This window comes from Bison bison, unplaced genomic scaffold (genome assembly GCF_000754665.1).
Source record: "Bison bison bison isolate TAMUID 2011002044 unplaced genomic scaffold, Bison_UMD1.0 scf7180017864233, whole genome shotgun sequence".
NCBI classification, from domain to species: Eukaryota; Metazoa; Chordata; class Mammalia; order Artiodactyla; family Bovidae; genus Bison; species Bison bison.
In genome coordinates, this window is record NW_011494805.1 from 1,461,202 (window position 1) to 1,480,566 (window position 19,365).

The window sequence follows — 19,365 nt, forward strand, 5'->3', positions numbered from 1 at the left end:
TAGAAAGCATATGCAGTTCAATATACCAACTGGAATTTCAAAATGCTAGAATTATTACCATGCTTATTAAGAGCAATATGCAAAACAGTAGAAATGAAAACTAAAATGAGTAACTTCATACTATAAAATGAAACAAGGCACTTTTGACAACTATATGCAAAGCTGAAATAAATATCTTTTTCATAAAGCAGACTCACAGGACTCTAGGTGACTTTTGTAAAAGGTGAAATAGTGAAGGCAGTATATAATTCTTTTTCCTAACTCCACTTACTAAAGAAATTCACCCATTAAACTTGGCACAAAGGAGTTTAATTATCATAAAGTGCATCACTTAGCTAAATATATTAGGAAGAAAATCAGCATCAAGACATTATAGCAACATGTTTACATATACAGAAATAAAAACGCAATGCCAGGAGCTGACATAGGAACTCTGCAGGATAGATGGCTTTTTCTCTCTTTTTTTGTATGACTGCCTATTTGCTTAGAATCTGTATTTTCAAAAGAGTATGCCCTGATTAGCTAAAAGAGGTAGTATTCTGAAAAAGGCAAACCCATTGATTCTATAGGTAGAGACTTAAGATAAAGATTACATGGAAAATAAATAAGTGTAACATATAATACACTGGTACACTTATTATAGTATTTGGATATTAATGGATTTGCTTTTCAAATCAAAGCTACTTTATCACTTTAGCTATGTTATTACAGCTCTTTCAGAGTTTTGCTTTGGTACTAGAAAGTTTTCTTCTTGTAAATAGTAACATTCCAAATAAGCAACTTTCATTTAGAGATAATAAACACATCAATATTTAAACTCATCTTTACCACTCATTTAAACCATTAATAAAAATATATCAGGTCAGAGACACAAGGAAGTATATATTCAACAGACAGCAACATGCAATTTATGTGCACTGAACTAATACAACTGGTGATTTAAACACATACACACACAGTGTGCTCACCCATGTTAGTCTGGATCAATATATTGGCAAAATACCAAAATAATTTATGTACAGTATTTAAGGATGTGGGCCTTGATGACAGAACTCTTAACTAGATTGTTTTTAGTGTATTAAATACAAAGTTTGTCTAAAAGACAATTTAAAGCAACCGTGAATATATTTCCTACACCAATAACTTAAATTTTCCTTTATGTAAACTTTATACATGTGCAATCTGGCTGTTTAATGTAGATGCTTCAGTCTCTTTTTTTTTCTTTTTTAATATTTGTCACTCTATTCTAAATTCACAGGAACGTAAAAATGGAAGGGACTGCTGGAGCTGCGTTAGTCTTCTGCATTATACGCCACTTCTGCTACTTCTATGTCTGATACGGAATTTTTAGGTTCACTAAAACTTGAGTATTGCTTATTATCAGCCCTGCAAAAAAAGAGAAACACAATGAAGAGACCAGATGCACACTTCTTCACTTATTACCTTATAATTTTTTTTACCTCCTGTAGAGAATATTAAATGGAAAAATACTCAATAAAAAAGAATATCTAAATATTCAATCAGAAATTTAATAAAGTTATCATTGCCAGATAACACCTTTGGGGATGTATTTTTAACTCTTTCAGCTTTCTGACCTATTATTTTTCAATAAAAATCTAGTTTGTAATGACCTTTACCAACATAAAATTTGTCCTCACGGTTATAAGCTTAACGACCATCACTGAAGTATTAATGATGACCTTGGATTTACATGCAATACAAATTCTGTGTTCAAATATACTATTCATGATTCCTATTATGTAGACAAGCTGGATTCTATCACAGTGCCCCACTTTTTGCACAGAAAAGCCTGACACTGAGAGAGATTAAAGTGACTTGTCAAGGTTACAAAATCAATGAATTAATCGAGTCACACCCCTGTTAATTCAGACATATCTTCAAAATAAGTGTAATAAATTGTATAGCCTGGATGCCAAAGATTCACTTTTAGGGACAGCCTAGAATATGTAGAGTCTCCCTGTGTTTGCTCATCAGATTCATGATACAGTGATACTGAATTCATAAAAAAAGACCCCATAGAGCATGACTATTTCCCCCCAATTACTCAGATGATTAGGCTACAGTAAACCAAACATTATATACCTAGATTCTTCATCCAGGACACCCTGATCAACCTCAAGCGCAGAGGGCTCCACATTCAGGGTCTGTCTGCCTTCTGTTCCTGACGTGAGGAGTGATTCTTCAGGTTTCAGAGATAATGTCCTAGAGGTAAAGTACAGTGACAAGTTGTTTTTTATGAGTAAAATAGGTATATATTTATTGTTGTCGATGCATGTAGCTTTAGCAGCTTTTAGCTGCTCTAAGTGGAGTCATATACTTAATAAACTGTTGACTCTAAGTGTCAATAGTGAAATCAGTACTTATGATTAGTTTAAAATGATTTTAACATCAATTTGATATATGCTGACAAGAGGGCAAATTAGAAGTTTCAATATGTGAAGAGTTGGTATAAATGACTAGAAACAAACATATCATTTAAATAGGTTAAAATAGATAATGTTTGCCTTGGTGAACAGCTACAGGCTTATTTTCCCAGTATTTCCTATCCTTCAAATTTTCAGCCTTCTAAATAAATAATCAGACAACAGTTTTCCCCATCTATGAGGATGTACACCGTGAGCCTAAGACTTCTGGAGTCAGAAATTTCCTAAATTATATTAATGGACAAAAGGTATTTAGTCCAGAGTACTGAGCTGAACTTGTTGGACTGAAAATGCAGTCCACAGCACATACCTGATTCTGTTTTCTAGAGTGTCTATAAGAAGTTGCTTCTCACTGAGCAGTTTCTTCAGTGATTCCAACTCTTTTTGTTTTTCAAGTAGTTCTTTTTGAAAACGGTAGTTTGTCTCTTCTAAAGTTTCACAGAAAGCCTTAAAAACAAACAGCAAATAAAAACCACATGCAGAATGAGAATAACATGAACTACTTATGCAGTACACTTCTGAAGAGTGTAACTGAAGAGTTCAAGAACTCAGATAATCAAAATAATATGGATACAACCCAGGTGCTTTGTTCTCCACTCTCATCTTTTTAGGTTTCTGCTACCTTAGCTCTCACTTACTGGGGAAATCATAAATAAATACAAGTCCCTTTTCCTGAGAATTATTAAATAGTAAGTCAGGGTGCCAGAAATGAATATGTGATATGTCTCCAGTGTACAACTTGGAAAAAATTACCAATAACCACTGTTTTAGTTTCTATTCTACTCAGTCTGCTTTTGCCCACTCTAAGATGATTATACTTAAAAAACAAAATGGAAACAAACTGGTTATTGATCCCATTTGTGTTAGCTCAGAAGACATATCCGATAATCAGAATTTCCATCATAGTACCTTCAATATTATTTCCCCTTACTTCTCCTTTCACTATATTCATGCAAGGACATTTTATCCTTTATACCAGGAAGCTAAAGTACTGAAATAAAAATTAAAATCATACTGACAGAATGATGTCATGAAAAAAATCTGGGTCACTTATGCACTGAGGTTTTCAGTATTGCTGATCAATTCTTTGAATGATCTCTTGTTATCTATCATTCCCTGTCTCCCGTGTGACTGTTTGAATTCTTCATTCCTGCAAACTTCCTACTACTGGTTACTGTTACTCCTGGTTATCCCAAGCCCAGCAGATGATCTTTATGCCCATCCCAGAAAAAAAATGCTACCCTCCCAGAATCCTTTGGATGAAATTTTTTATCCTCCAAATTTACCTCCTCCCTCCCATCCCTACCTATGGCCAAATTCACTAAGAGTCTTACTCTCTTTTCTATACTAGCTGTGCCAAGGCAAATGCTAATAATGACTTCTAATTGTCAAATCCAAAATGCTGGTTTTCTCAACTACACCGCATGTCACTATACTTAAAAAGTAAAAAAAAAAAAAGGCATCTGTGAAACTCTGTGGTTCCCCTAACTTTATAGCGAGATTTCTACTCGTTCTTTGCATGTGGGCATTCACAGTTTTGTCCTTGATTATATATTCTCTTGCTCTATATGACATCCTTGGGCAATTACTGTTACCACTTCAACTATAACCTATACTATTTGCTATCAATTTTTTTTTTCCCTGCTAATCTCCAGCCCAGACCTTTCCTGAGTACACAGTTGTCATTCATATGCCTATTGGTCCTCTTCAACTGGATGGACCAACAGTAGGTTAGAATCCAAGGGAACATCTGCTCTACCTCCTAATCCCTAACCACCAAATCCACCAGGCAGGCCTTAGATCATGGCATTTCACTGCTTTGTATGACCCAGGTAGCCCAGTCTTTTCCACTCCCCTCTTCTCCTCCTCCCCTGCTGTCTCATTAACATCTCGTATGTGTTTGTCATTTACTCATTTCTACTGTGCAGTACTGGCAGCATAAGGATAATTAATGAGGTCAATGAAAGAAGACCGTCCAGAAGTGAACCCTGTTCTTTCACATTCACTTGACTTTTGATAAAGGTGCCAACATAACTCAACACAGGGCACTGACAAGTAAATATTTATAGAAACTCAAGATCATTATTTCACACCTTATACAAAATTAGCTCCGGATGGCTGTAAGAGTTAAAACTATAAAGCTTCTAGAAAAAAAATAGGAGAAAATACTTGTGGTCATATGTTAGGCAGAGTTCTTGTGATACAATACCAAAAGCATAAGCCAAAATAGAAAAGTGATAAAATGAATATCTTAATAATTAAAAACATTAGTACTTCAAAATATACCATTAAGAAGATAAAAAGACACATATAGACTATGAGAAAATATATGCAAAACGTATTTGATAAAGGACTTGTATCTAAAGAATTCTTACAACTCAGTAAGACAAACAATCCAACTAAAAAAATAAGCAAAAAGCTTCATCAAGGAAAACATACAAATGGCATAAAAAGCACATGAAAAAGCAATTAACATGAAAACCGTTACAGAAATAAAATTCCAAGTTTAATGAAATACCATGACATATCTACAAGAAAGGCTATAATCCAAAAGACAGACAACATCTAATGCCTGTGAGAATGTAGAGAAACTGGAACTCTCACACATGACAAGTGGGAATGTAAAATGGTGTAGCCACCTGAGAAAATTCTGCTTCTTAAAGTTAACATAAATGTCTGGTTACATGGCAAACATGATTTGTCATATAACCAGACATTCTACTCTCAGGAACCAACCTAAGAGAAAAGAAGACATCTGTCCACAGAAAGTCTTCTTGAAATTGTTCATAGCTGCATTATTGGTAATAGTACAAATCTGGAAATAATCCAAATATCCCTCAGCTGGTGACTGGATAAGCAAAATGTGGTTTATGTATACAATGGAAAACCCTTCAATAATAAAAAGTAATGAAACACTGAGAGACTGTAACACGGATGGGCTTCGCTGGTGGCACTTCCCAGTGGTAAAGAATCTGCCTGCCAGTGCAGGAGATGCAAGAGACCTGGGTTCAATCCCTGGGTTGGGAAGATCCCTGGAGTAGAAAATGGCAACCCACTGCAGTATTTCTGCCTGAAAAATTTCACGGACAGAGGAGCCTGGGGGGCTACAGTCCATGGGGTCACAAAGAGTCTGACATGACTGAGCACATTATTAGCATGCATAACATGGATGATGCTCAGAAACATTATGTTAAATTAAAAAAAAAATGCAAAGATTTTATATAAAATCTTTGCATCTGTTTTTTTATATGCTATGCATATTGTACATATGGTATTATGTATTTATATAGACACATACATTTACAAGCATGTGAGCTGGTGATGGACAGGGAAGCCTGGTGTGCTGCAGCCCATGGGATCGCAGAGTCGGACATGACTGAGTGACTGAACTGAACTGATATATATTTATATACACACGTGTGTGCTAAGTTGCTTTGCTGTTGCTAAGTCGCTTCAGTCGTGTCTGACTCTGTGCGACCGGTAGTGTCCAATTCTTTGCAACCCTGTGGACTGTGTATGGCCAGGCTCCTCTGTCCATGGGATTCTCCAAGCAAGAATACTGGAATGGGTTGCTATGCCCTCCTCCAGGGGATCTTCCCCATTCAGGGATCGAACCTGTGTCTCCTGCATTGCAAGCAGATTCTTTACTGCTGAGCCACTGGGGAAGCACTATATACACACAATATGATTCTATCTATACGAAATAACCAGAAAAGATATTCGCAGAGACTGACAGCAGAACAGTAGTCATCTGAGGCTGGCACTGAGGAATGACTGCAAAATGGCTTGTAGAATTTTTTTTGAGGTCGTGGAAATTTCTAAAATTGGAGTATGTTAATGAAGGCACAGCTCTAAAGATTTACTAAAAGTTATTAAATTGTACATTTACAATGAAATAGCAAATAACAAATTTTATGGATGAAAATTTTACTTCAATAAAGCTGTTTTTAAAAAAAGCTATGGCATGCTTCTAACACAAAAAACTGACTCAGTTTAACTGAAAACATTAACAATTAAATCTGTTCCACTTAAAAATCATTAAACATTTAGGGAAAAACTTGCATAAAATCCTAGCTAATCTATTATTACCAAATCTGTGAATCTAGCCAATTTCTTCAAGAAATAGGCCACTCTAAACATCAATTAGCGTAATTTGAGTAGCATCAAGCTTGAGCTGAACTGATAACAAGATAGTAACTTCAACTTCTGGAGATTGGTTTTTTAAATTTGATTTTAAATGTAGTTTCCTTACTTTGATACTTGGATGGAAGAAAATTCAACATACACATATTGCTTTTGAATGTAAAATAAATTTCCAAGTAGTTTTCTTTTTGTTTTCTGAAATGGTAAAAACACAGAGAATAAATGTAGGATTTAATTTTCGAGCTTCACTGACTATATGATATGTACGAAATTTTACTTTTTTGCTGAATTAGGTCCATGTACTTCAGTGAAAGAAAGCTTTGACTCAAACATTAAAAGCTTTCTGTGCAAAACTACCAGTCTGAAATCATAATTTTGCTGTTTGCTATTCCATTCAAGAAACAATGAAGTTATTGTATGGTATTATTTGTTCCTCTTTTCATGTGATATATAATACAGCACTTACCCTGCTTTCTTCTAAGCTATCAAATGGACCTGGTGGATCATCCAGACAAAGAAAGTCTCTCACTGCAAGGCTTTCATAGAAAAAAAAAAAAAAAAAAAGCTGGGGTACAAATACGTTTACAAAAGACAGCAGAAAGCAAAAGTCATTCCGAAGCTATGGTGTTTTAAGTAAGTTGGTTCTGATAAGCAAGAAAATAAGCAAGATGGCTTATGTGTTTTCACACAGGTAACAAAATACAAATATAAAATCTATAGAAGATACAAAGATTTTAGGTTATTTCTAAGGTCCTACGAACATAAACAGACATTCTGAATTTGTTACATAGTTTATATGACATAAAACATAAATCTGAATAACAGTACAAGAGAGCAACTTAAATGGTGAACAGGCATAGCATTCAGAGAAATGTTTATTTGAACTAGTCTAAAAAAGCCATTATCTTGTTATGAAGAAATACAATTTCTAATTTATACACCATTGTTCCCTCTTTAGGAGATGATTCTAAAGTAATTACAAATTAAAGATTTTTCTTGCAATTATGTTTATTATATTAATTTACTTAAGTATTTTCTCTAGAGAGTTCAAGAGAAAGAATTCTGATCATCCCATTTATGAATTACCAAAAATTTCAAAATAATGAAATGATAGTTATATTTATACTTTTCAATGATCAGAAACAGGTTAAGGAGGTAAAAACTGAACTTGTTATATGACATTCCTCTTTCTAAAAAGTAATTTGGGATTTAGAGACAGCTCTGTGTGTGTGTTAAAAATGTGGATACTCAAAAAGTATGACTGGGCTTCCTCAGTGGCTCAGCAATAAAGAACTCAGCTGCAATACAGGAGGTGGTCAGGAAGATCCCCTGGAGAAGGAAATGACAATCCACTCCAGTATTCTTGCCTGGGAAATCCCCTGGACAGAGGAGCCTGGTGGGCTACAGTCCATGGGGTTGCAAACAGCTGGACATGACTTAGCGACTAAACAGGAGTTCTACTCAAATGAAGTCCAATGGATTCTCTAATTTTTTTTCCACTATAATTCTAAGGTTATATTCTATGTCCCACTTTGTTTAATCTGTGGCATAAGAATGAAATTTAAAACTGGCATCACAACTGTAATTTACAAAACACTTAAAGGGTTCAATACATTTCTTCTGTTTCAACAGGACTCACTTGATGGAGGAAGAAAGTTAATATTCTCAAGCTTTCTTGCTTATCCAAGAAAAGGGGCAGATAAGAATGTCTGACAGAGAGTAGTGTTTGAGAAAACAATTGCTTTATCAAAAATTCTGATACGTTTTTCCTGTCTAGAAAATCAAGCTCTTACCCCTTCTTGAGAATCACTGACTGGAGAACTTTACTTAGATTTGATAAACATTTGATTGCCTATATGTGCCATGGCCTGCTCAGTGATTTCTTATACATTATCAATGTATAATTTATAAACAAATCAAGTAAATTCAAATAAAGTATAAGTACCAAAGGGTCTATATTATTAAATGACCTATGGACTAAATAAAAGTTAATTCTTTTAAACAAGTTTTATTTACTTGTTCACTGATAAGTTCAATATAACCCCTAATCTCTCTTCTGTATTCAATGCTTAATACTTTTCATTTGACCTTGATAATAAAGGTAATATCAGGATAGGAGGGAAATCTATCTAAGAGAAAATCCAATAATCTGGAATTGAAAGGTAAGAAAAGACCACCTTTCTGCTCTCTTTAGTACCTAGAGTTAAAGAGTGGTTGGGAAATCCCTATTTTAAAATTGTGATCAATTGTTGACTTAATGTGCCCAACGATAAGGAAACCAGAGATGGTATCCCTCAGCATTCTTTTTATCAGAGCAAATTTGTCCTGTAACTTAGACTCTTCCTTTGAGTCTCCTGAAAAAGTTTCCTTTAGAAGAGTTTCACTGTAATTTTCAAATTTCTTAAAAAACTATTTCACTCAGTGAATCTTCACCTTGTATTTCATAATGTATCTTTTTTTCTTTCATGGGTATGTATTTGTTTACATCCCAGTTTTCTAACAGACCAGTAATTTAAAGCTAAATATGCTCTTTATCTCAAGATTTATATTAAAAAAAGCTAAAACTAATGCCTACAATTCATTAAAAGGTCAATAAAGAGCTAGGTAAAAAATGTACTAAAATACTAGATACTAATTGTCAAAACCAAATTAAGCACAAAAAGTCGCTGCATGAAAAAATTAATGAGGGATTTCAGATAGAAATGTTTTATAAGTTACTACTTCTCTTCAGTATTCTCAACTAGTAAAAAGAAAATAACAAAATTTGACACTGACTGTAGCCCTGAGGACAGGGACTCTCAAGGCTGGTGGCGGTGAGGGCTGCCGTGCAGGAGCTGGGCTGGTGGGTGTGGGGCTGAAGGGCTCACGCTTCCATTCCTGTGGCGGATGTGTGGGCCTGGTTTACACCTTGATTATGTCTCACCTGGTTTCTTTCAGCTCATTTGTGTCCCGACCTTCAGTTTTATTCCTTCTAACATGAAATGCTTCCAGAACAAATGTTTTATGTCAAACCCACCTTGAAACCCATCTGTGCGTCCTCTAACAAGAGGGAACAAAGCTGAGGTCTTGGCGTTGGCATAAAGTACCTGCGCACATTCAGACTTTAACTGCCTTCCTTATTTGACACTTCAGAAATGGTGTCGTCTCACGCCTGCCGTTATTATCCTGGCCCACCCTCTCCTCCACACGCTACCAGGCCCAGTGCTCTTACATGCATTACGACACCACCTTGAAGACATCCCTTTCACAGGACTTCCACACAGTCTTATTAGCATTATCTGTTTAACCAAGCAGTCTTCTGCTTCACCAAAAAGTAGATGACAAGTTTCAGGACTGTACAGAATCTGAACCAATTAATTAGCACAGCACAGAGTTAGTGTTCAAAAATAATGAATTTGTTTGTAAGAGCCATGCAATTAGGAAAAAAAAAAAGGAATGAAACTCTTAAGAGCATCAGAACAAACTTCTATCCACTGCTGTATATAAATAATACAGCAGAACTCTCAAATTTGAGATGGATTTTAGTTTTCAACAGATATTCCTACTTTCATGTGAAAGTAAGCTTAGACAGCAAAATGTAAGACCAAAAGTCTTAAGAGTTAAAAGAAGGTTAGAATTTGGTTGCTTCTGATGGTATGACTTCAAGATTTATAAAGAAGCACAACAAAAAGAGTAAGAAACTTAGAGCTAAAAGAGGATATTTTCAGAGAACATTTAGTCTAATTACTTCATTTTCTAATTGGAGACATTGATTAAAATCAGTTAAGTAATTGCTTAAAATTATTTCACTACCAGGCTCAGGAAACGGAATTTTGCGTAAGATCTTTGAGACCCAATTAGGTAAGAGTTTACATGTATCTGAATACAACATATTTAGCTTTAATGCATTAAAAGGAAAACTGTCCATAATTAAATGTCTGCCAAACTAATATTTTGTGTAAAAATCACCCAACCAACCTTAGCAATAATGTGTTCATTCTCATGAGCTGGCATTATATAAGCTATTGCTTATATAACTGAATTCCTTCATTTTATAAAAACACTAAGGTTAACTCAACCTCTCGTGACAGTCTCTTTATATATATAAAAACTTAGACACATGAGAAGATATGAAAATGTATAAAAAAGTTACTTTAGATGTTCTTGCTCAAAAATTATAATTTATTGACTTTTACAACTAGAAGAGACACCTAAGAAGTCATTAATTCAATATATCCCATGTAATAATTCCCTCTTTAATACCACTGGTAGTTACCTAGCCTAGTCTCTTCTAATACTTAAGGTAAACTCACTTACTCAAAAGGCAGAACACATTTCTATACCAGACAGCTTGAAAGGACATGTAACTTTTTTATCTGAGTTTACTGGGGGCTTCCTCTAACTTCTCATTTATTCTGAGTTTTACATGTTAGTCTTGCTATTCAAAACGAGGTCCAAGGCCAGCGGCATCGGCATCACTGGGAAACTGGTTAGAAACACTGCATCTCCACTCCAGACCTTGCTAATTCAGAATCTGTGTTTGAACATGATGTGCCTGACAGTGGAGAAGCCTGGCTTTAGAGCTAACTATCATTTGATTAATTCTTTTCTGAATGTTTATTTATTTACTCATTTTTGTCTGTGATTGGTCTTCCCTGCTGCGTGGTATTTAGCTGTGGAGAGTAGGGGCTACTCTGGGTGTGGGGGTCTCTCTTGTGGAGCACTGGCTCTGGGGCAGGTGGGCTTCAGCGGTTGCAGCTCCCAGGCTCCAGGGCACAGGCTCACTAGCTGCAGTCCTGGACTTAGTTGCCCCGAGGCGTGTGGGATCTTCCCGGATCAGGGATTGAACCTGTGTCTCCTGCACTGGCAGGAGGATTCTTTACCACTGAGCCATCAGGGAAGTCCTCATTTGATTAATTCTTTTCCCCATCACAAGACTTTCAAACACCTGAATATGGTTACCATGTCTCTCCAAGTAAGTTTTCTTTTCAAAGGGTAAAGAGTCTCATTTCTTTCAATTGATTCCTCATGTAAAATGTTTGGATAGTATTTGTTTTAAATAATGAGCTTCCGTTAATCCAGATATACCTGGACTTTTTTCTTTTAAAATAGATGTAGAGTTTAAAACACTGAATTCTGGCACTGAACCTCTTGTAGATGAATGGTAATATAAGGAAAATATATATAATTTTAACTCTTGCATTTTAAAGCATTAAGAAGAAAAATATGGTAAATCAGGATATATGTGTAGTAATTCTGAAAACATGGAGTAGTAAGATATTTGCTGTGCTGATTAAATGATGTAATTATTTCAAAATAGCAGAAGCTAGGATAAAACAATAGCTATATTTTAATTATACAGCTATGAGAGACCTTCCCCCTCCATCCATCTTTACACATTTGACAAGCTAAATTAGATGCTGTTTCGGGTACAGGACTGTGCCTGCTTGCTTCTGCATTTTGATGTAGTATTCCTTTTCATTTGGTAAGTCCTTCTTTACTTTCTCTCTGTCAGTTTAAATATCAGTAATTCTTCAAAACCCAGCTTAAATACCACCATCTAGGAAGCCTCCTCTAACTCCTCCAGTTAAAATTTTTCTCTTTTCTTCCCCTTCTGAAAAAGACAGATATCCAACTTTTAGTTTTTTGGTGTGTCTTTTTTCTTCCTATTTAGTTTTCTTAAATAAAGGATTAGCATCTAATGAACCTTTGTGTAGCTGCAATACTTTATATACCATAAAAGACCTAAATAAACATTTATTGAACAAACAAAACCAAAGATTTTATCAGGAAAATATTAACATTTTTGTTTTATTCTGTATTCTCTAAATGTATCTGAAAATATTCTCTTAAAACACTTAAACCAACAATTCTTAATATCCCTTGGATCTCAACTGCGTTGTGAGGTGCTAAGGAATCAAAAAGCAAAGTGAAAGAACCGCATAAAGAATTAATCTCAAATAATTATTTGGCCATATAAAGACAGTAACTTTCTGTGCTGCCATTCCAACTGTAACAGGATGCTAACAGGCGTACCAATAGGTAATGTAAACTAACTGACACTTTAAATAGTGATTCTTAAATATGCAATTTCATGTTTGTATAAAGAAGAGTTGGGATTCTGTCTTTTCCCTCTTCCTCCCTTAGAAGAAATTCATAGATGGACCTGTAATCTTAATCTATCATTCACGGTTCTCAAACCCCACTCCCTACTTGCAGTGCTGTTTGGTTCACTGCAAACAGGACTGATCTTCCCCTTCTCTGAATTCCTTTTACTTTTACCATCTGTATCATGTCAAGTAGAAGTTTATAATCTCCCTTATTTTGTTAGAAGAGAAGCCTAGTCTTCAAAGGAATTAAGATTAGTAAATAGATCCTCAATTTCTGTTATACCCTTCTTAGTATGAAAAGGGACAAATTCCTAAGATATAGATTAATAACTCTTCCCTCTGCCAAGTCATGTTTTAAATACTAATTAAAAAACTGCTTAAAATGTGAAATAAAAAATGCTACTCATCACTCATGAAAAAGACAGTACCCTAGAACAAACATAAGGTTTCTACACTTATCTTATTTCCATGGAGTTGCAAAGAGTTGGACATGAATTAGCGACTGAACAACAACAACACATACATTATTTATAGAGTTCTACTTAAATTATCTTACCGAATTCCTTCAGTATCTCAGATATATGACCAAAATACATAGGCAAGTAAGCGTGAGGCACACTATAGGTTTTTGTGCAAGACTTTAGAACCTTTAATATTCTAGGAATGTCAAAGGAAACCTTTCCCCAACTTACTTGACCAAGAAATCTTTCTTTTCCTGAAAACATCTATCTGTGAACTGAACAAGACCACTATCACTGTTCTAAGGACAGTTTTAGAAACAGGATCTTGAATGTTTACTCTACAGAGATCTAGTACCAATAATTAAAAAAAGATACAGCTCAACTAAGATACACTTTTAATGTTTAAAAAAATCAATAAATCATGAGTTTATCAAGTGGTTCATACTATATTTCATTAAATAAAGATGATGTAGTCATAGAATAAATTCAATTTTAATTTGCCATATTTTCAATACAAATATATAAAGGTTTACTGAATAAGGAGTAAGAGAAAAGGGATAGGATTTGCTGATTTCTTAGAGATAAAAGTCTTTTATGGTATGGTATAAAATATATTTTCTTCAAGGTTTTCTCTATGATTTTAGAGTTTGTTTCCCTTTGGAGAGATATTAAAAAAAAATACAGAAAAGTAGGGAGCATCCATCTGCCCACCACCTAGACAAGAGCACACAATTGCTAAGTTTGATCATATTTGTTTCACCCTCTTTTTCTTATAAACAGTATAATAACAACTATCAACAGTTCTGCCACTCATTCAACAAGGACTTTTTGACATGGACTGTTGCATTGTGCTAACAGGCCCTGCACACTGAATGGTGGGTCAAAGAGCCTCATGACCTACTCCTGTGTATGCACCTTTCAGACTGGTGGGAGAACACAATCAAATAATCACAGAAATAGTTACAAACTGAAAGGCTACTAAAGTAAAGCTCCAACCAGCCTTTTTCAACTGGGACTCCACATGAGGATTAAATCCTATTGCCAATGATATGAGTGACTATTTTCTCAGTTCTCTTAAGACTGGTGGTATACGGCTAGTATTATCCTAGAGAGAAGTTAGTTACATGCAACCGGTGTCTTAAGGCATTAGGAACTGACTTTCAGAACCAGCAGAGAAGATACTATGAGAAAGACTTGACCTAATTTTTAGTGGTGGTGATGGATGAGGGGTTGGTCAGGAGACCAACCTAAGGAAGTGAAGTCTGCTTGAAGCCTGAAAGAGTCATCTAGGCTGGGGCTGTGGGAGCAAGGGCAGTAGTGTGAAATGCCTTTCTAGGAACAGCTTATTAAAAAAGGAACAGGTGACTGTGAAAAAGTACAAGACCAATTCTGTCTGATGTAGAGAACAGGGGCAGGGAGGAATAATGAAACATAAGATTGGAAAGACAGACATGTAGTCAGGGCCCAGAAAGGATGACTTAAATTGCCTTACAAAAGGACACTGTGGCTCCAGTGGGCTACAGAAATAGGAGTGGATGAGGAAGACAGTGGTGGAAAGGAGTGATTTAAGTGAGAGGCAACCCTTTAGACTAGAGTGGCAATGGCAGGATGGAGAAAAGCTGACAGATTTGAGTTGTATTGTATAAAGACAGGGATGTGTCCAGATGACTGGGTTTTGGGTAGACAATGAGCTGAATATTGGGGGAAAGTGAGACAATGAGCTGTGACGTCTTTTCTAGGTTTGAGGTCACACTGAGACGTCTGAAGGAGACGGCAGGGAGGCAACCGCAGCAGTGAGTCTGGGAACGGGAGGAGGGGTCCGGCCTGCAATTACCTTATTAGAGGAAAGTGAGGAGGGTGGCAGAGGTCTCACGTAGTCACTGAGCTTAGCGCACATTAGGAAGCAAGGTGTGTTTGTATAGTACGAGTGTCTTGCAATGTGAGGTGATATAAATAAAAGAAAGACTAAGGAAACAGGGTGAAGAATGCTGAAGATCGTTCCAAAAGTAGGTCTCTACACAACATGCTATTGCTGCACTGTAACTGCTCTCTGCTGTTGTTTGGTCACGAAGTCGTGTCTGAGTCTTTTGCAGCCCCACGGACTGCAGCCCGCCAGGCTCCTCTGTCCATAGATTCTCCAGGCAAGAACACTGGAGTGGGTTGCCATTTCCTCCTCCAGGGGATCTTCCTGACCCAGGGATCCAACCCCTGTCTCATATACTGGCAGGTGGATTCTTTACCACCGATGCACCTGGGAAGCTGTAAATGCTAATTTTTTTCAAAATGGTTCTAATTTATCTGATAATGTAAGTGCCAAGATTAGATACCCAGATGCAATCAGATCATATAGCAATTTTCTTGTAAATATATTCAGATACAAAAAATAAAGAAAGGATATTGATCCTTTCTCTAGAAGTTTCTGGTATTTTTACTTCACTCTCTGTATAAATTAACCTGATTTCAAGATTTTTGTATTACTTTGGAGAATTAAAAATATTGTCAAAATTATATAGTGTCATAGTTACCAAAAATCTACCAATATATTAGCTACTGTTTTATTACTAAAATACTGAAATCAAGTTTACAGCTCAGTGGATGGTTTGACTATATGGCATACAAAGTCTAACTTTGCTACACTTTTTGGAAGTGTTAATATAAATCAAACACCAAATAAGTCCTTACTGAAAAAAAGCCAAGAAAATCACAGTTACTGCTTTTAGACAGGATAAGTAATTATACTCCTACCTTATATTTTTTGTGCTTGAATAAATATGGTCCTAGATTTATTCTCTAGTTTAAACCAGTTATTGGAATGCATAAACTCTTATTCAATTTGTTACATACCAGTTAGCAATGTCCTTGTGAGCTACTAAATTCTGAAGAAACGCTTGTAATCCTAATTGCCTATCTTCTAAAAACTCCGCATTGTAATTATCTCTAAACCAGCGTTTTGGTGGAAGGGCTAATCGAAAGCCTGGAAACATCTCTTTTAACTGAAAAAGAAGAAAAAAGAAAATACAATGTTCAACTAAATCACTTGAATTCTACAAAATCTAACCTGTCGACTCTATGAAACTATTCATAAAACAAGCTTACAAAAAAAGATTTAAATTCAGATATGCTTTTTACGCCTTGACTGTTTTACTTTGATTTCTACCAGTTGCGTATGCACAGGAATTACAGGTGCTCCTTGTCCCTGCTAACACTTGGTATTGTCCATCATTTTAATGTTAGCCATCTTACTAGGTGTGTAGCAGCATTTCATTGTGGCTTTAATTTGCATACCTCTGTTGACAAATGGTGTTAAGTATCTTCTTATGTGCTTGGATCTATTCAGATCTTCTGAACACTCTGCTTTTCAAAAAACTGGGTACTTGTCTTTGGATTAAGTTGTCAGAGTTCTTTATATAGTCTAGCTACAAGGCCTTTGTCAGGTATAGGTATGATGAACATATTCTCCCAAACTATGTTTTGACTTTTCATGTTATTCTTAACAGAGTACATTTAAAAATCTTTACTGTTTCCTAACTCATCCTGTTTTTTTTTTCCCTTTTCTGATTTATGCTGTTTTAGATACTATCTAAGAAACCTTTGCTCACTCCAGGGCTGTAAAAATTTTCTTCCATGTTTTTTCCTAGACGTTCATAGTTTTAACGTTTACATTTTGGCTTATAATTCATTTTGCATATTTGGCTTACATTTTACTTTCTTAGGGAGGCTTTTCCACCTTCTAAGCTGGGTGAGATTTCCCTTTATACACTCTGATTAACTGACTATATTAATATAACTGGATAACAAGGTACCTCAAAATTCAGTGGTGGAAAATAATCATTTATTAGGCCATGGACTCTGTGGGCTGGCAATTCCTAAAGGGCAGGGTGAGGATGGATTATTTCTTTCACAATGAGTTAGAACTTCAGCTGGACACCTGAGGTTGAGAAGCATCTGAAGTTCACTCCCACGTATTTATATGGGAATAGGCTGTTTGCTGCTGAGACCTTAGCTGGGGCTGTCAATCACAAGCCTGACATGGACTCTCCATGTATCGTGGACTTTCTCACCACATAGAGACTGGGTTTCAAAGAGGGAGCATCCCAAGAGAGAAAGCCAGGATGAAGCTATATACTTCTTATGATCTAGCCTCATTAACACAGCGTCAGTTCCACTGTCCTCTATTAGTTAGATCAGGCATAAGCTCACCCATGTTCGAGGTGGAGAGGAGACAAGATTCTACCCCTTGATGGTAAGTGGCAAGATTCCGGGAGAGCATGTGGGACTGAGAGTGCTGCTGCAGACATTTTTGGAAAACACAAGCTGCCACACATTGTCAAATCCTTCACTTATTTTTTGAATGATATTTATCATGAGGCAAATTAAGTAATGTTTACTTAATTTTGGACTCTCATTCTAAATGTTGGCTGCATACTGGAATCACCCAAGGAACTTTTGAGTAGGAACTCACACAGATTCTGAGAGGGCTCCACTGTAGAACAGCTCCCTTTTGTCTGAAGATGATTAATCAGGATTTATATTAATGACTGTGTCCTACCTCTGACATATTTGGATTTTAAGTGGTTGGGATATGGCCTGGGCATTGTAATTTTAAAAAGCTTTCCAGGGAAGTGCAAAGTACAGCTAAGACTGAGAACCATTTTACACACAGTTGCACCCCCAATGCCTAACATAATGCCTGCTACATTACAAGTAGTCAACAATCTATGTTCAATAAATGGATGAATGAAATGGAACCACGTACATTCACATTACTTAAATACAAGACAAAACATTACAGTGTAAGAAGAAACTTAGCAAAGGAGAAAAATTCACAGGGTAAAAAGCTAAATAAAAATATAAAACATTCTGTCAACATTTCTATACTAAAAATTCTGATTTGATTTCAAGATGTAAATATTTTTGGCCTTGGAGTCTGATTTTTTACTGTTTGAAAGTAATAAAAGCTGTAAGGATGAAATAAAAAGTCTTTTTTAAAAAAATTAATTTTAAGCTTTAAAATTTAAACATATGTCCACATGCATGGTTAGATTTTTTTTCCCCTTAAAAAATAATCCTCAGAAAAGAGTGAGTTGTTTCATAATTAGGCCTTCACAAAGTGTTTATAAGTGCTTATTCAATAACTTTATTTTGAACAAAGTACAATTTGGGAACTATACATTAGCTTGAAATAACCAATAAATGGTAGCTTTTATATTTCATTAAACTTTAATAAATTTCCTGTGAAATGACATCAAAATAGGCATTTGATATTTCTATAAAAAAGCCTTTAAAAATATGACACACATGCTGTGGGATTAAGATGCAGAACTGAGCACATTCATCTAATTCTGTCTTTCTGAGTTCTGCTAATATTATAGTAAAGAGGAAAAACACTTAAAACAACATATTGGAAACTAAAAAGCACCGAGGAGAGCAGCAAAGACAAGAGAGCCAAGAAACCTGAGTTGTAGAAAAACTTACTCCAAGTTTGTAGTTACAGAGACCTCAAACTGCTCACAAACTTGCAGCTCAAGGCAGGAGACTGGAAAACACCTCTGGAGAGTCCGATCAACTCAACAGGAATGACTTTAAGGTCTTGAAATCAGAAGCTCTCTAGCAAAAGCCCACCTTTCCCATTATGCAGTGAATCTTGAAGTCAACACAAGACTCTACCATGAGGTAAGAGATTCCAATCAGTTATTAGTACCCAACTTTTAATCATGAGCAGACAACCAAGAATTACTACACACTAGTACTAACATGGAAGACAAAGACAAATATCACAAGGAGAAAAACAAAGACAACACAAAGAGGAAAAAGTATGAATAAAAATACAATCACTAATGCAGTCAATGGATTAAGATACTACATTAAGAAATAAGAATAAGATGACCAAAAGAGAGGACATTCAGAGAAAAGATGGTCTTAGAAAGAGAAAGGAAAATTGCCTTCAAAATAGCAACAACAACAAAAAATAGTAAACGGGGAGGAAAAGATCCAGAATCATATAGAATCAGCCCAAAGGTCTGTTTTACAAGGTGACAGACAGAACACAGAAGGGAGGAATTCATTACTAAAGCAATTCAAAAACACTTCTCTGAACTGAAAGACATGCACTGCCCACAGAGTGTCTAAGTTAATACAAGAAAAGAACCTACAAAAAGTCACCGTGTGTCCCCTTCCTCTTGAACCTCCCTCCCACCTCCCTCCCCAACCCACCCTACAGCTTGTTAG

The 19,365-nt window shown here is 35.7% G+C and overlaps 1 protein-coding gene across 4 annotated transcripts in view; it reads right to left on the reverse strand.

Annotated features, from left to right (window-relative positions):
* Positions 1-292: 292 nt before the first annotated feature.
* SNX16 (sorting nexin 16) overlaps positions 293-19,365 on the reverse strand; it is a 36,288-nt gene continuing 17,215 nt past the window's right edge. For all 4 annotated transcript variants that reach the window (XM_010846209.1, XM_010846207.1, XM_010846206.1 and 1 more), the window contains 5 exons: positions 15,982-16,130; positions 7,054-7,123; positions 2,755-2,891; positions 2,104-2,223; positions 293-1,386 (listed from right to left, as the gene is read on the reverse strand). In XM_010846209.1, the coding sequence (XP_010844511.1) occupies positions 1,293-1,386; positions 2,104-2,223; positions 2,755-2,891; positions 7,054-7,123; positions 15,982-16,130 (570 nt within the window). In that variant the 3' untranslated portion in view covers positions 293-1,292. The remainder of the gene's footprint in view (positions 1,387-2,103; positions 2,224-2,754; positions 2,892-7,053; positions 7,124-15,981; positions 16,131-19,365) is intronic.